Here is a 14,218-nt window from a genome sequence, read left to right as displayed (position 1 = left end):
ATTACTGTCGCGCACTCTATGTATTATGAATAAAATTCATAGAACTTTTGTGGTTTATTATAATATAAAAGTGTGTCAGCTCTACTCGGGGGAAAGTAAGTTTACTTCTTGGCCGCTGGCTTCTTGGCGGCGACCTTCTTCTTGCGGGCGGCCAGCAGTTTGGCGCGATTGGCCGCAGCCTTGGTGGCCACATTGGCGAAGTGCGACTTGGCCAGGTCGACGTTCTGCTTCTTGGCCTTGGCCAGCACCTTGGCCACGGTGCGCTTCTCGGCGGCGAGGGCGGCACGACGCTTAAGGACCTCGGCGTAGGGGTTCAGCTTGATCAGCTGGCGCACGTTGGTCAGGGGGTTCAGGCGGCGCACGCTGCGGAACACACGCTTGCGGGGATCGCGCAACACCTTGCGGATCTCCTCGGACTTGAGCAGACGCGACAGATCGGTGTTGGCCATCTTGGGCTGGGGCAGGTTGTAGCCCTTCTTCAAGGTGGACGGCTTCTTCCAGGTGCCGAACAGATCGTTCAGGCGGGCGAAAGCCGACTCGGTCCAGATGACGAAGCGACCGACATGACCGCCGGGGGCCAGCTTCAGCAGATTGAGCTTGTCCACGTTGATGGTCTCAATGCCGGGGATGTTGCGGAAGGCCTGGCGCAGACCCTCGTCCTTGTCGTAGACCACCAGGGGACCACGGCGAGCGATGCGGCGACGGTCGCGCATGGTACCACGGCCAGCACGGAAGCGCTGCGACTTGTACACCTGTGAAATGAATGCGCAAAAAGTTGATGGTGAGTATGTATTTTCCGGGAATTAGGAAATTTGAGTAGTTGAATACTACAGCTGTTGCTCTTCCGTTACCACGATGGAAGCCGTGAATCAAATTTCAATCGTAACGCCAAGAAGAGCATTTTATCTGACAACGCAGGAGATCGTTGCAAGCATCTGACCACCAGTAGAGTAGCCAGTTGTTTGCACGCTGCCGAGTTTTAAGATCTAGGAAGCATCCGAAAAGTAGGAAGCCAATAAAAAATTATAACCTAGCCATTTAAACATCACAACTCCACGTTTTGTTGGATGAATATGTTGAAGGTGATAGACGCAAGGTTAATGTATATAAACATATAACATTCTTTGAATTAAGTTCCTTATAGGTGTACAAGGTTACCCACCTTCTGGATGTCAGCCCAGATCTTCAGGCGACGCAGGAAGATGACAGCCTGCTTGGTCTTCTGGACCTTCTGCACCTCATCGGACACGACCAGGGGGAACTCGGAGACGCCGTCGATGACATGGCCCTTGGACTGGACCAGAGCGGGCACTCCGGAGGCGGCGATAGCCGACACCAGGGCGTACCGACGCTGGTTGACATTCACCTTGCGGTGCCAGCGACGGAAGGTCTTGGTGGGGGCGAACATGCGTCCACCACGGCACATGTTGCCGAAGGCTCCCTGGCCGGAACGGTGGGTACCGCCACCACGCACACGGGGAATACGGGCCACAGCGCGTCCGGTACCCCAGGACTCGGCGGAGGTCTGGTGACCTGCAAACAGGAATTCAAACTGGTTAGACTCACACGAAAGCGGAGTTATTCACAGATTACTCACCAGCCAGCTCGCTGACGGCGTAGGCCTGTCGGTTGTTGCGGCGGAGCAGTTGGTGAACCTCGTTGACCACATCCGGACGGATGGGCGCCTTGAACACTGCCGGCAGGCAGATGTTCTTGCCCTTGGCTGGCTCGTTCTTTTCCGTGTACACGGAGACCAATGGCCTGGCGTTGCCTAAGCTCTGAAAATTGACATGGTATTCGGGTTTAGTTCACTGATCATCTCTCATCACAAAAAACAACAACCGCATTTCGCCATCGCCGCACATTCCAAACACGTGGAGGTTAGGGCGACACTTTTGCACTATTTTCGCGTCGTTTCGTGTGTTAAATCCAAGGTTTTTGAGTCTGCGGTGGTTGCGGAGTGCCTTGGGCTTCGTTTCTCACCATTTTCGTTGATTTTCAAACCCAATGAAAGGTGCTATATATTCTGCAAACGCAGATACCGTCCTCTTTTTATTAAGAAGAACGAAGAAAGAAAGAGAGCTGCCGGAAATGGCTGCCAATCGCGTTCCAGGCTCATGGTTGCATTCGCTAACAGCGGCAAGTGTCACGCTAACAGGGCTGCTTTGGCGCTGTCCCACACTTTTAGCTATTTTTCTATCTGTAAGAGGAGATTTGGTTAATTATTAATTAAAATATAATATATAAAACCTAAATTTAAACTTATCAATAACTTATTTTGTATTTTTAAAGAACAAAAATATAATTTATATATTTTTTTTATAAAATCAAACAGTACAGAATATTAAATTAAAACATTCTTTTTTAAAAACTAGCTTTGACAATTTTTGTTGGTAAGAAAACAGCGCTTAATTTCTTGCTTAAACTTTTATGTATCTGTTAATATATTATTTATTATTTATTATAATATTATTTAGTAAGTATTAATCAATTAATTATTATTAATTAACAGCATTCTGTTATCAGTTTATATAGCTATAAAATAGCTAAATCTACCCCACTAGTGCGAAGCGGCAATTGTTTTTGTTTACATACGAAAAAAACAGTCTTAAAAACTTGCAAATTAATAAGAAATAATGGCTGGCGAAGTTATTGTGGATGCCCTGCCCTACATAGATCACGGATATGACGATGTGGGCGTGCGGGAATCGGTAAATATACGGATAATCATTGTGCACGTTGAAACTGTCTCTGAAATGGCATCTTGTTAATCCAAAGGCACTTGCCATGGTGGAGGAGGAATGCCGGCGCTATAGGCCCACCAAGAATTACCTGGACCATCTGCCACTGCCCGCCAGCTCGCCCTTTGAGACTCCCCTGATGGCCAACGAGTTCGAGCGCATCCAGAACCGGGTGCCCATGGAGACGCTCTCCATGAAGCGCTACGAACTGCCACCGCCGCCATCGGGCAAACTATCCGAGGTGTCCGCCTGGCAGGAGGCCATCGAGAACTCGATGGCCCAGCTGGAGCACCAGTGGGTGCGCTCCCTCAACCTGGAGCTGATGCTCGACTACGGCACGGAGGCATGGAAGTCATACCTGGAGGTCTTCACCGCCATGCAGGCGAAGGCGCAGCTCCAGCTGCAGCAACTGAAGAAGGACATCCAGGATGTCAACTGGCAGCGCAAGCAGGCGCAAACGCAGGCCGGCGAGCGACTGCGCTCCCTGGAGGCCCACTGGGTGCTGCTGGTCTCCAAGAACTACGAGATCGAGACGGAGTGCGTCGAGCTGGAGAAGATCGTCCATGCCGCCCGCCAGCATCTGCAGAGCATTGCCCCGCAGCCCAGCGCGAATGACACGGCTCCAACGCCGGAGCACACGAATGGGTTCGACCAGGACGACTTGGCCGAGAGCAACGGCAGTACCTCCAGCAATCCGGATCCAAGCCAACCTGGCGATGATGGAGCAGATGCCGATGGTGACAGCAAGGAGGAGGACAAACCCGAGGCCCAGGAAGAATCCTCCAATGGGTCAACGTAGATTTAGTACACTGAGCGAAAGCATGAAGCAAGTCAAAGGAAAAATTACGACTGTAACTAAATATAAAGGATATTAAACAAAACAGCTACAAATCTAAGATTTATATTTATTTTTCAAAATCGGTGCATAGATTTTTATATTTTATATCAGTTTGGTAGTGTTGTAAGTTTTTTATACGAAGAATAGCATTTTTCAATGTTGCAACTACGGTCACACCAATTGGATGTTTACATGTTTCGTTTACGAATTAAGTAAAACAAATATAAATAAATACAGAAACAACTAAGGATGGCCCACTACAAAGGTGCCGCCAGCGAGGCGGGGCGTGCCGCCCAGCTGATGAAGAAACGGGAGATCCAGCAGCAGGAGATCGAGTTTCGCAAGAAGAAGATCGAGGAGGAGCTCAAGCTGGACAAGATTGAGAACAAGTTTGCCACCCATTACGATGCCGTGGAGCAGCAGCTCAAGTCCTCGACCATTGGTCTGGTCACCCTCGACGAGATGAAGGCCAAGCAGGAGGATATAGTGCGGGAACGGGAGAAGAAGCTCGCCCAGAAGAAGGACGAAAAGGATCGGGAGAAGCAGCGCGCCCTGGAGGCCATTCAGGCGGAGAAGAACAAGCAGAAGCGACAGATCCAGGCGCTGTCCTTTAACCTGGACGAAGACGAGGAGGAGGAGGAGGACGACGACGAGGATTGCGACAAAAGGCAGCTGAAGATTAAGCAGGAGGATCAGGCCAAGCCCAAATGGACGGAGATCAAGGAAGAGATTTTGCCCATAAAGAAGAAGAAGATATGCAAGAATCCCGACGTGGACACCTCCTTTCTGCCAGATCGCGAGCGCGAGGAGCAGGAGAACAGACTGCGCGAGCAGCTGCGCCAGGAATGGGTCATGCAGCAGGCGGAGCTGAAAGACGAGGACATCTCCATCACGTTCAGCTACTGGGATGGCTCCGGCCATCGCCGCAACGTGCTGATGAAGAAGGGCAACTCCATTTACCAGTTTCTGCAAAAGTGCCTGGAGCTGCTGCGCAAGGAGTTCATCGAACTGAAGACCGTAATGGCCGACCAGCTGATGTACGTCAAGGAGGATCTGATCCTGCCGCACCACTATTCCTTCTACGACTTCATCGTGACCAAGGCACGTGGCAAGTCCGGCCCGCTCTTCCAGTTTGACGTCCACGACGATGTGCGCATGATCAGCGACGCCTCCGTCGAGAAGGAGGAGTCCCATGCGGGAAAGGTGCTTCTCCGCTCCTGGTATGAGCGCAACAAGCACATCTTCCCAGCCAGCCGATGGGAGCCCTACGATCCCACCAAGTCCTACGACAAGTACACCATCAAGGACAAGGATAAGAGCAAAAAGTAGTGCTTTCGGCAGTTGTTGCCCGAATAATTGTACGAATAATAATGATGGGTTCAATACAACAAAACAAACAAAAAATAACTAAAAAATAACTGATTTTTTCATCAGATTTACAATCAGTTTAAATAAACTGATCAAAAAATGCCATACTTCTAGAAGAATTATTTCAAATGCTACTTTTACCAAAAACAAAGAAAAAATAACTAAAAAATAACTGATTTTTTCATCAGATTTACAATCAGTTTAAATAAACTGATCAAAAAATGCCATACTTCTCAGAAGAATACCCCTAATTATTTCAAATGCTACTTTTACCAAAACCAATTTAGCAGAGATTTTAGTTCATAAACACATCAGAATAATAGAACATTCAGTTAATCAGCACTTCGTATTGGTTGCAATGAAAAAAGAACTTTTAGATTTATATATTGTTTTTATTTTTAAATATTTTTGTAATACACCAACTGTGATAATAGTTATTCGAAAAAAGTCGGATATAGCGGGAAAATAGCTAGCCCGCCAGCACCAATAGCAACATTGAATTTTTTGCGCCAGCAAAATCCGCGTCTTTTTATAACAACCAAGCGTAAATTAGTAATAATAATAACTAATAAAATAAGTTCCAAGTAAAATGTAAATTCATGTTTGGGATAGGTATCGATTCACTGCCAACGAAATGTACCCTGCGCAACCGGCAAAGGTGGCGCCGGCCGTTCAACCGATATCCGCCGGAAAACGACCGCGCCAGGGCCCTGTCCGGATGAAGCCCATCTCTTTGCCCGTCTTCGAACTGCCGGAGTACTTGTGCGTGGAGACCAAGTGGGTGACACGCAAGTACGCGATAGAGAATGGCATTCCGGTGCAAGGACTGAATGAACCGATCACCAATGGAGACGCTACAGAGGCCGCCAAGAAATCACCAGAGCAGAGGAGACTCAGCGAGGTCACTGGAATGTTTATTACCGAGGTGACGGTGCCGCGCAGAGAGCGCGCCATTCAAACCGAGAAATCGGGCACTAAGGATGTGGGCGTTCAGTGCCGTCGGGATTCGGAGGAGTGGTATCTACCGGAGGAGCTGCCTAAGGATACCGGTTCTGAGACCTCCGATTCCGACGAATTTCTCACCTACGTGAGCGAGAACACATTCATATTTCCCAATGGCATGCTGGAGTGCGCGGTGTGCGGCGATGTGGCCAACACCTTGGTGGAGCACCGGGCCCACATGACCGTGCACCATGGACCTAGTGCTCTGTGCTTTCGCTGTGGTCAACGTCTGGACCACAAGAAACTATTGAAGCGTCACAGTCTGAGCTGTCCCGCTCTGGCGCCCAGAAAGTCATCAATGCTCTTTAAATGCCCACATCCACTCTGCAACAGCATGAGCCACTCAGAGATGCAGTTGCTCAAGCACCTGAAAAACCATAGCGGCAGGATGTGCTACAGATGTCTTCAGTGCAAGCGTTACTTTAAGACCACCACCTCTCTTTTCGTACACCGAAAAAAGGAGCAGAGTTGTGCCAAGGCGAAAGTGGTCGCCCTCTTTCGCAGACACAACGGGTTGCCCAATGGAAGAGGTGATCCCAGACGCTGCTCAGTTTGTTTGAAGCGTTTCAGCAGCGAGCGGGTATGCCTGCGGCACCGGAGACAGTGCATCCTCGGCCATTATAGACGGCTGTCCAAGGTCCTCGAGAAGGAGCTATGAACAGCATATACAAATCTTGACCTAGCTGGTATTTATTAGTATTTAGAAATCGATAACAATAAAACGAATAGATCCTACGAAGCCTGGACGCCGTGAGCCTTCTTCAGTCCCTGGAACAGCATTAGTTTCTCCCGGTTAACTTCCTTAAGCGTCTGCACCGCCAGCTCCAGTTGCACCTTCTTCAGCGCATGTTCACTGGCGATGTACTGCTCAATGAACTTCAGGCTGATCTCATCGGCGGCGAAATCGGGCTCCGTCTTGCCAATGGCCGTATGGATCTCCTGCTCAATGTTATGCTTATCGTCGTGTCGTCGGAAGACGCTCCTTAGCTCCGCCAGAGCACTTTCCGCCGGCGTGGGATGCAGTTTGCCCAGTTCGGTCAGCGTTGCCTGATACTCCACTGGGATGTTGTGTAGCTTGTAGCTCAGGGCAATCAGCTCCACGGCATTGTGCAGATAATCCCGACGGATCATGTCATACAGAAGGTCGTCGATGCAGCGGTGCCAGGCGTAGAAGAAGGCCATGGGTCCAAAGTGGCGGGTGGAGCGCAGAAGATCGAACTGCTTGGACTCGTTAAGATGCTCGAACACACGCGCTGAAATGTTGTGGAACTCCGGCTCATGTGGCTCGTACTGCACCAAGAGGCGATCCAGAATGAACTCGTACTTGTGCTCCGCCAGGCACTTGGCCAGCAGCTCCTCCAGCGCGAACATGCGTGGAGTATATGACTGGCGACCCTCCAGCGGGAAATACAACTGGTTCATGCGCTTCGTGGTATCCAGAGTGGCGTAGGCCAAGGTCCCGTCCGTATCCCGGACGATTACCTTGCGTTCCGACTGCCGTCGGCCGAAGGTGATGTCCGTGAATACGAACTTGGAGTTGGCGAAGTCCTTTAGCGCCGCATCCTTGGCTATCACCCGCTCCACATCCTTTTTGATCTGCACAATGGGTGGCATTTGCAGCATGTGCTGAGCCCGCACCACCAAGTCCTGGAACTCGTTGTCCAGCTGCTCGTTGCTCATGAACTTCGTTTCGCTGCTGTTGTCCGGCACCGTGCGCTTCCGATACACCTTGTCCAAGTTCAGTTGCGTCATGGACTGGAGCAGCCGCTGGGTTTCGGCATCCGTGAAGAGCGGCTGTGGATCCCGCTCGTACTGCAGGGCGGCGGGCTTGGTGGGCGCCGAGGACACCTGCCGGATGGCTTGGCGCACTCCTTGGAGGCCATTCAGCTGACGCAGACTCCGCAGCAGGTGCATTTTCAGTGAGTAAATCCGCAACAAAAATACACGAGACGAGTCCAGAAATTAGTTAGGGCAGCGCGGTGTTTTCCAACACTGCTTGCTAGTGATGAAAACGGGAAACTTATTAAATTTAATGCATTTATCTAATGTATGGGATAAAAACATTTTTTAGGCGCACATTTGTAATGCGCCTTTTTTTTTTTTAAATTTCATTCATAATATGCAATATTTGTTAGATTTGTTAGCAAAATAGGAAACTTTTTTATCTACATAAGAATTAAACTATTATTAACTACTTGTTATTGTTCCCATTTTACCAGAGGACTCAATTGTATAACTATGAGCAATAGCAGCTTGTGCCACGCCTGGACTTCAATTATAGGAGCAATCGCCTTTAGTGCCAAATCGTAATATTCATGAAATTTGGAAAATAACAGTGGTCCTCTCTTCGACATACGAATACCCCTACTAGCGGAATATCTCGCGATCTGACTGCGGTCACACTTGACCAATTGCATTTAGCTGGAAAAAAAGCTGCTGGCGAAAATTGGCAATAAAGTGCAGGAGCAGCCCAATCATGGAACAGGCCGAATTGGGCAGTGCGTGCCTTGCAGCGCCTAAGCGCCGCTTCCCGGACAACGAGAGTTGTGGGCGGGAGTCGGTCGCCGTGCAGCCAGTGCTGCAACAAATCCCGGCCGAGGAGGAGCCAGAGATAAAACAGCGCAAAAAGGAGCAGGAGCAGAAGGAGGCCGTCGACCAGGACATGGATCGCAACCTCATGGACTTCTGTGATGAGCTGCTCTTCCAGATCTTCCAGTACCTGGACACGTCCTCCATTCTGGCGGTGATGCAGTAAGTAGCCCGCTATCAACAAAGATCTCAGGGTCGCTGAGATTTCAATGTTCTCTCTCTTATAATAACATTCCGTAATATTCCAGTTGCTCGCCGCGCCTTGAAAACCTCCTACTGGATCATCGCTTCTACCATAACATAGACTTAAGCAACGGGCCGCTGCCTATGGGCATCCTAGAAGAGATTCTTGGTCGAGCCACCGAAAAGACACACACCATTAAAATCTGCGGACCTCCGTCCTCGCAGCATGTTGCAGGCGAATTTCGCCAGTTCACCCAAACGCTAAGCTCCGTTTTCCCCAGGGTTGTCCAGCTGAAAGTGCTGGAGCTGCAGGGCGTCAGCCTGGACTTCGAATACGTGAGTGCTGGCACCTCGCAAGTTTCCTTGGTCTACCTCCATTTTTTCCTTTCTTCAGATACACATAACTGAGTTCCCGGCCACTCTGAAGCGTCTGAAGCTGAAGGACTGTAGCGTTAGGGTTGGCGACACGCCAAAAAGCATATTTTACTCTATAGAGCTGCACCTGCTTGATCTAGAGGTGAGTTTGAGCGAACGACAGCCCAATGAATAGCCTAACCCCGTTTTATTTAGGACCTTAGTATTGAGGACAACAGCTGGTTCGAGCCGTATTATATTATGGGCCTGTCGAAGCTACCTTCCTTGCGGCGTCTTAGTCTTAAGGGCTGTCAGGCGCTGTGCAAGTTTGTGCCGTATGGCAGCATGGCGGCACGTTTCGGTTTCCAAAAACTAGAGGTTGGCATAGGTGCTATCGTCGAACATTCTTTATAAAGGGTTATTTATTTCAGTCACTAGATCTTCGCCAGACGCCCATCAACAACTCAGATCTGCAGTGTTTCAGCGCTATCGAGAATCTCAAAGAACTGCTGCTTGAGTCGCCACAGATCCCGCACTCCAAACAAGCCGTTGCTAAAAAAACCAGCAACGGCAACGCCACTGACGAAGCTGCTTCCCCGCAGCCTGATTCACTGAAAGTGCTTAGCGATGACGAGCCGTCCACATCGCGGGCCGCCATGGAGCATCTGCGTGCATGCAAGGTTTCATTCAATTTGGACAACTGCAACGAGAGAAAGGAGCAGAAGTCGCCGGTGCCAACTGAACCCCCTTCTGAGGGCCAGGACCTCCAGGCGAAACGAATCCGAGCACCATCAGAATCCGATGATGAGGACACATCATCCACCTCAGGGTCTTCGTCGGACAAATCGGAGGTTCTACCGTTGCCCAGTAATGGTCATAACGGTGTTGCTGGCGTCGACTTGCCGCCACGTCCACATGCAGCCAATGCAGGCAATGCAGCCAATCTCGAGGCTCCCGTGCAGGATACCGGGTTGGAGCCCAGACCCCCGCGCGCCTACGTCTACGTACCCGACGCTGAGAACGCTAATAACCCGCGCCAACAGCGTGGTGTTGTGGCCGTATTTGCACAGGGAACGGAGCAAAGGTATATCTATGTCAATCAACAATTCTCACTCCCGATAAATGTTCTGATGCCGACGCGACGCCATCGTACGAATCCGCGTCCGAACTACGATCAGGTGGTTAGCCATCCGATGTTTTGGAACATGCTTGAGCCACTGGATCGCGACTATTCTCGCCGAGTGCGGCCACGGCCGCTTTCCTGTCAGACAACACCTCAATACTACGTCACCGATCGGGCGATGTATAGCTTTGGCCGAGCTGATCGACCGGTGCAACCGGACGTTGTCTGGATCCGGAACATCAACCGCTCGCCAGACAACAGACTGGAGCGACTGTCGTTGCGAAACTACCATCTCATCACAAATCATACCCTGGAGCACCTGGTGCAGTGCTCCCCGAATCTGGTGTATATCGATGTGAGTGGCACCAGCGTCACGCTTCCGGCAATTCGGCGCTTCAGAATCTCCAAACCGAAATGCGAAGTGGTCGCTAACCACTTGGAGGAGATTGAAAAACTTCCGGAGGTGGAGTCACAGGAAGAGGATGACACGGTGGTGGTGCTGCTGCAGCCGCCGCCGCGCGCAGACGGCGACCAGCCACCGAAATCGCCACCGCCACAGGAGGTGGTGGCTCCTTAGAATATTGTTTTTAGAGATTCCGTCGAAGTGGGCCGTGCTGGATTAATTTTTTTTAGAAAGAAGACGACATGGCCAAGCCGATGGATCCACAACGCTGGCTACAAGCGAGTGCTGTAGCTCAGCCACCTAGTATTACGTTTGACTATCCGAGTCCTTGTAATATATACGCCAGGCTAAACGCACTGTATAAATCAAAACCACAATTCAATTCCTTTAGCTAGGCATTAAAGAAAGCGCGAAATCCTTTTGGTAAATATGTATAATGAAATGTTTATTTGGTTGGTATGTAGCGCGTAAGGACAGGCCAATAGTTCGGTGTCTCGAGTTAAAAATGTATATAAACTATAAAAACAGTGTAAAACTGAACGCTTTTCATGTTTACTTGTCGACGCCATCCTCCTCTTCGGCCTCCGACTCGTCCTCGGTATCGTCCGACCCGGTCTCCGATCCGCTGGAGCTCTGGCAATCGGAAATCTCGCCGGTGAAGAACATCACCGCCTTGGGAATCACGCGCTCCTTCAGGTAGAAGCCCACCTCAAAATCATTTTGGAGCATAGCCTGTGGGAGATGCATGTAAGTCGATCGCACATCGCTGACCTCCAATCTTACATTGACGTCACAGTAGTTGGGGTCAAGGGTATCTTCCGGCAAAAGGGGCGGCGAGAAGAACTCAAAGAACGACGGCTCTTGAATTTCTGGTCGATGAGTGATTCAACTAACTGCTGTAAATTTTTGTTGCTACCAGATGGCTTACCGGTTTTGGTCTGGTCCTTGGACTGCTTCCAGTCGATGACGCAGCCCTCGCACTTGTAGATCTCGGCGCCATCGTATTCGAGCGGATCGTCTGGATCCGGCAGGCAGTTGAGGAAATATGTCTTGGTCAGCACCGTGTTGGTAAAGTAATCATTGGGATCGAAGTGGAACTCGATGTCAAACTTCACCACGGGTTCGTTGTAGAGCCGAGAACGGATGTCGCTTAAGCACTGCGGGAAATATTTCAATTAAAATTAAAATCCCTAAAATCCGATCCATAACATACCTCTAATATCTTCTCGTCCCTCTTGCTGATGAACTCGGTGTACGATGATTTGAGAACCCTCAGCCAAAAGTTGGGCACGCTCTGAGTGGTTTCCACGTCACCGTGGTTTTGCTTCCTAAACTCGCTGCACGATGGGAATTGGGAATTTTTTGGACATTTGGAAATCCGAGGTCTTGTTTAACCAACACCATTGTTTGACTTACTCTAGAATCTTCTTGCGCTTATCAAATATGATGTTGTGCTTATCCTCGTACTTCTTCTCGATATTGTAAATGTCGCGCTGCAGAGCCACTTCCAGGTTAATGGTCTCCAAGTAGAGCTGCTTCAGCTCGGTAATGGTTTTCTTCTCCTTCTCGGTGAAGTTCAAGACCGGTTCCGCCTTCTGTGGAGCGGTGTACTTCACCCGCGGAGGGTTTCGGTTTCGCACAGTTTCCATTTCGACAAGATAATAATCAAAAGAGAATTAAAAAACAAATATTTCTTGAAACGATGTTTTTTTTTTCAAGTACAAAATTTGGACGGGTGCGTTTTCGATGTGACTGCCGTTGTGGGAATGAAAAGTAGCTCTATGAGTTTCCCGAAACTCCCAGCACAAAAGGCAAGGCCCGCTTTTCACCAAAGCGCTGGAACTAACTAGATGTACTAGAAAATATTATGGAATCTATTTTTTTTTCTAAGCTACATTTTTAAGCCCACTTTTTGGGTACCCTTTCGCTTTACTTGGCCCATTGAGATGCAGGCCATGTTTATTGGCAATTTAACGCACATTTAATTCCTGCTGTTTTCCTGTTTATATATATTTGGTTTCCCCAAATTTTTTGTTTGCTTCCGCCAACTTTTCATTTGGCATGTAATTAGTGTGGGCCAGATGCTTGGACTGGGTGCTGCCAGCCTCCAGCCTAAGTGTATGCAAATCACGTGCTGAGTGCCGCCAAGGGTTCAGGTTCAGCCATCGCCTCCTGGAGTCTGTTAAATGGAGCGTGGACCCAGTTTCTGGGCTTTCCGAGAGTCCTGCGCCCGGTTTCGGTTGTCTTTTGTCGCTGGTTTTAATAATGTGGGCCAGGCTTAGTGCCATATGTCCGGCTGTGAAAAACAACAGAAACGTACGGCTAGAAAAAAGTGTAAAAAAAGAGTGAAATTGTCGCTTAGGCAAACATTTCAAAATGAAATTATGAGTGGGCCAGTGGCGGCGGGCGAAAAAGAAGTGTAAACAAATTTAGCCAAGCGGAAGTCCAGACACACACACATCCGCCAAGGGAAAGCCGCAGAGGAAAAGCGGGAAAATGGGCGATCGCATTGTTGTGCGCTGTTGAATGTTTGCCCACAAATACAAACACACACGACACACAACACACGGCACATGCACTTGTCCAGTCTCCACAGGACATCCACCACTCGCTGCTCTCATATTTGATATTATTAAATTTTTTCCCTAAATACCGCTGGGAAATTAAAAAGAAATCATAACGCAAATAGTGTAAGGCAGCCAGCCATCTGATGATGACGGCTCCGGCTGGCCAATTTCCACATTTGGACGAGTGTATGCCTGCACTGTGCGAAATAGTTGGTATAAATTCCTCGTCATTATAAAGGAAAGTATCTCACAGGATTGGAATATGCAAGATAGTTAATGATCCCACACTATTTCAGGATGTTTTAACCAAGGATCGATGGTAAGATAGTTAATGAGATGGAATTCGATAGCTAGGAACTAATCAAGATTTGCTCGCACTCTTCAAGTGCACAGCCATTTAAGCTATTCGGGCATTTTCAATTTACATTTCGGTCATTCAATTAGGCGGTGCATAAAATGCAGCTACATAAGTAATGGAGCAGCCCCATCATCATCATCAGGATCATTTGGAGGAGTACGGGGACCATGGCCATCACCCACGTGATTGCCGCTCGTCGGAGGTCGTCAGTGCCGGGAGCGTCAACATAGTTTGAATTTAATTAAAACCAAAATTAGTAGAGCCCAGAATGGAACGGTTTGGGGCAGCCCGACCAACCGGAGCAACAGTTACTTGGCGCAGGGATTAAAGCTCCTGCTGCCGCTCCTTTCTGGCAAAAGTGCATGTCTGCAGAAAATCGAATCAGGAGCTCAACATCCTCATCCACTCAGCAACCTGGCAACCTGGAACTCCTCCGTTTCCATCCAGCCACTGGTCCTGAACCTGAAGCAACGGCGCCATGCCGAAATATCTGCAACAAAAGCATAAGATGTAGTGCGGCATTTGATGATGAAACGACGTGTTAATTAAGGTCATAATAATTCAACTTAAATTGAAAACTTGCCCGGGCCCAGCAACGCAACCAAGGCAAGGCAAGGCACTCACTAACCATTTTTGGGCGGTCGGGCATCGGGCATTGGGCGAAGGGCATCGCATCCTCGGAATCCTGGCCA

The 14,218-nt window shown here is 49.2% G+C and overlaps 7 protein-coding genes across 8 annotated transcripts; 4 read left to right on the top strand and 3 right to left on the bottom strand.

The window, feature by feature from the left end:
- Position 1: 1 nt before the first annotated feature.
- Positions 2 to 2,093, bottom strand: LOC6618727 (60S ribosomal protein L4). Its single transcript, XM_032723088.1, has 4 exons — positions 1,984 to 2,093; positions 1,598 to 1,778; positions 1,163 to 1,533; positions 2 to 752 (listed from the first exon to the last, which is right to left on the bottom strand). Exons 1-4 carry the CDS (start codon positions 1,984 to 1,986, stop codon positions 102 to 104), a joined length of 1,206 nt encoding a protein of 401 aa, XP_032578979.1. The 5' UTR covers positions 1,987 to 2,093; the 3' UTR covers positions 2 to 101.
- A 496-nt stretch (positions 2,094 to 2,589) lies between these two features.
- Positions 2,590 to 3,637, top strand: LOC6621514 (pre-mRNA-splicing factor SPF27). The gene is made up of 2 exons (XM_002045621.2): positions 2,590 to 2,711; positions 2,779 to 3,637. The coding sequence occupies exons 1-2, from the start codon at positions 2,637 to 2,639 to the stop codon at positions 3,538 to 3,540; spliced, it is 837 nt and encodes a 278-aa protein (XP_002045657.1). The 5' UTR covers positions 2,590 to 2,636; the 3' UTR covers positions 3,541 to 3,637.
- Positions 3,638 to 3,739: 102 nt separating this feature from the next.
- Positions 3,740 to 5,054, top strand: LOC6618725 (protein FAM50 homolog). Its single transcript, XM_002042948.2, has one exon. The coding sequence runs from the start codon at positions 3,829 to 3,831 to the stop codon at positions 4,906 to 4,908; it is 1,080 nt and encodes a 359-aa protein (XP_002042984.1). The 5' UTR covers positions 3,740 to 3,828; the 3' UTR covers positions 4,909 to 5,054.
- Positions 5,055 to 5,136: 82 nt separating this feature from the next.
- On the top strand, positions 5,137 to 6,695 carry LOC6618724 (zinc finger protein 629). Of its 2 annotated transcripts, none has more exons than XM_032721425.1 (2): positions 5,137 to 5,491; positions 5,560 to 6,695. In XM_032721425.1, exon 2 carries the CDS (start codon positions 5,582 to 5,584, stop codon positions 6,605 to 6,607), a length of 1,026 nt encoding a protein of 341 aa, XP_032577316.1. In that variant the 5' UTR covers positions 5,137 to 5,491; positions 5,560 to 5,581; the 3' UTR covers positions 6,608 to 6,695. The 2 variants fall into 2 exon arrangements, with proteins under 2 accessions (XP_032577316.1, XP_002042983.1); XM_002042947.2 differs by having other exon boundaries at positions 5,137 to 5,499.
- Positions 6,622 to 7,940, bottom strand: LOC6618723 (28S ribosomal protein S22, mitochondrial). Its single transcript, XM_002042946.2, has one exon. It carries the CDS (start codon positions 7,861 to 7,863, stop codon positions 6,682 to 6,684), a length of 1,182 nt encoding a protein of 393 aa, XP_002042982.1. The 5' UTR covers positions 7,864 to 7,940; the 3' UTR covers positions 6,622 to 6,681.
- A 408-nt stretch (positions 7,941 to 8,348) lies between these two features.
- On the top strand, positions 8,349 to 11,035 carry LOC6618722. Its single transcript, XM_002042945.2, has 5 exons — positions 8,349 to 8,700; positions 8,787 to 9,057; positions 9,116 to 9,238; positions 9,292 to 9,453; positions 9,507 to 11,035. Exons 1-5 carry the CDS (start codon positions 8,426 to 8,428, stop codon positions 10,773 to 10,775), a joined length of 2,100 nt encoding a protein of 699 aa, XP_002042981.1. The 5' UTR covers positions 8,349 to 8,425; the 3' UTR covers positions 10,776 to 11,035.
- Positions 11,017 to 12,886, bottom strand: LOC6618721 (nucleosome assembly protein 1-like 1). Its single transcript, XM_002042944.2, has 5 exons — positions 12,018 to 12,886; positions 11,815 to 11,938; positions 11,530 to 11,758; positions 11,385 to 11,470; positions 11,017 to 11,333 (listed from the first exon to the last, which is right to left on the bottom strand). Exons 1-5 carry the CDS (start codon positions 12,248 to 12,250, stop codon positions 11,154 to 11,156), a joined length of 852 nt encoding a protein of 283 aa, XP_002042980.1. The 5' UTR covers positions 12,251 to 12,886; the 3' UTR covers positions 11,017 to 11,153.
- Between the last annotated feature and the right edge of the window lie 1,332 nt (positions 12,887 to 14,218).

Source organism: Drosophila sechellia, chromosome 3R, assembly GCF_004382195.2.
Source record: "Drosophila sechellia strain sech25 chromosome 3R, ASM438219v1, whole genome shotgun sequence".
Classification (NCBI taxonomy): domain Eukaryota; kingdom Metazoa; phylum Arthropoda; class Insecta; order Diptera; family Drosophilidae; genus Drosophila; species Drosophila sechellia.
Note: the sequence above shows the minus strand (reverse complement) of the source record. Positions and strands in the feature narration are given on the sequence as shown.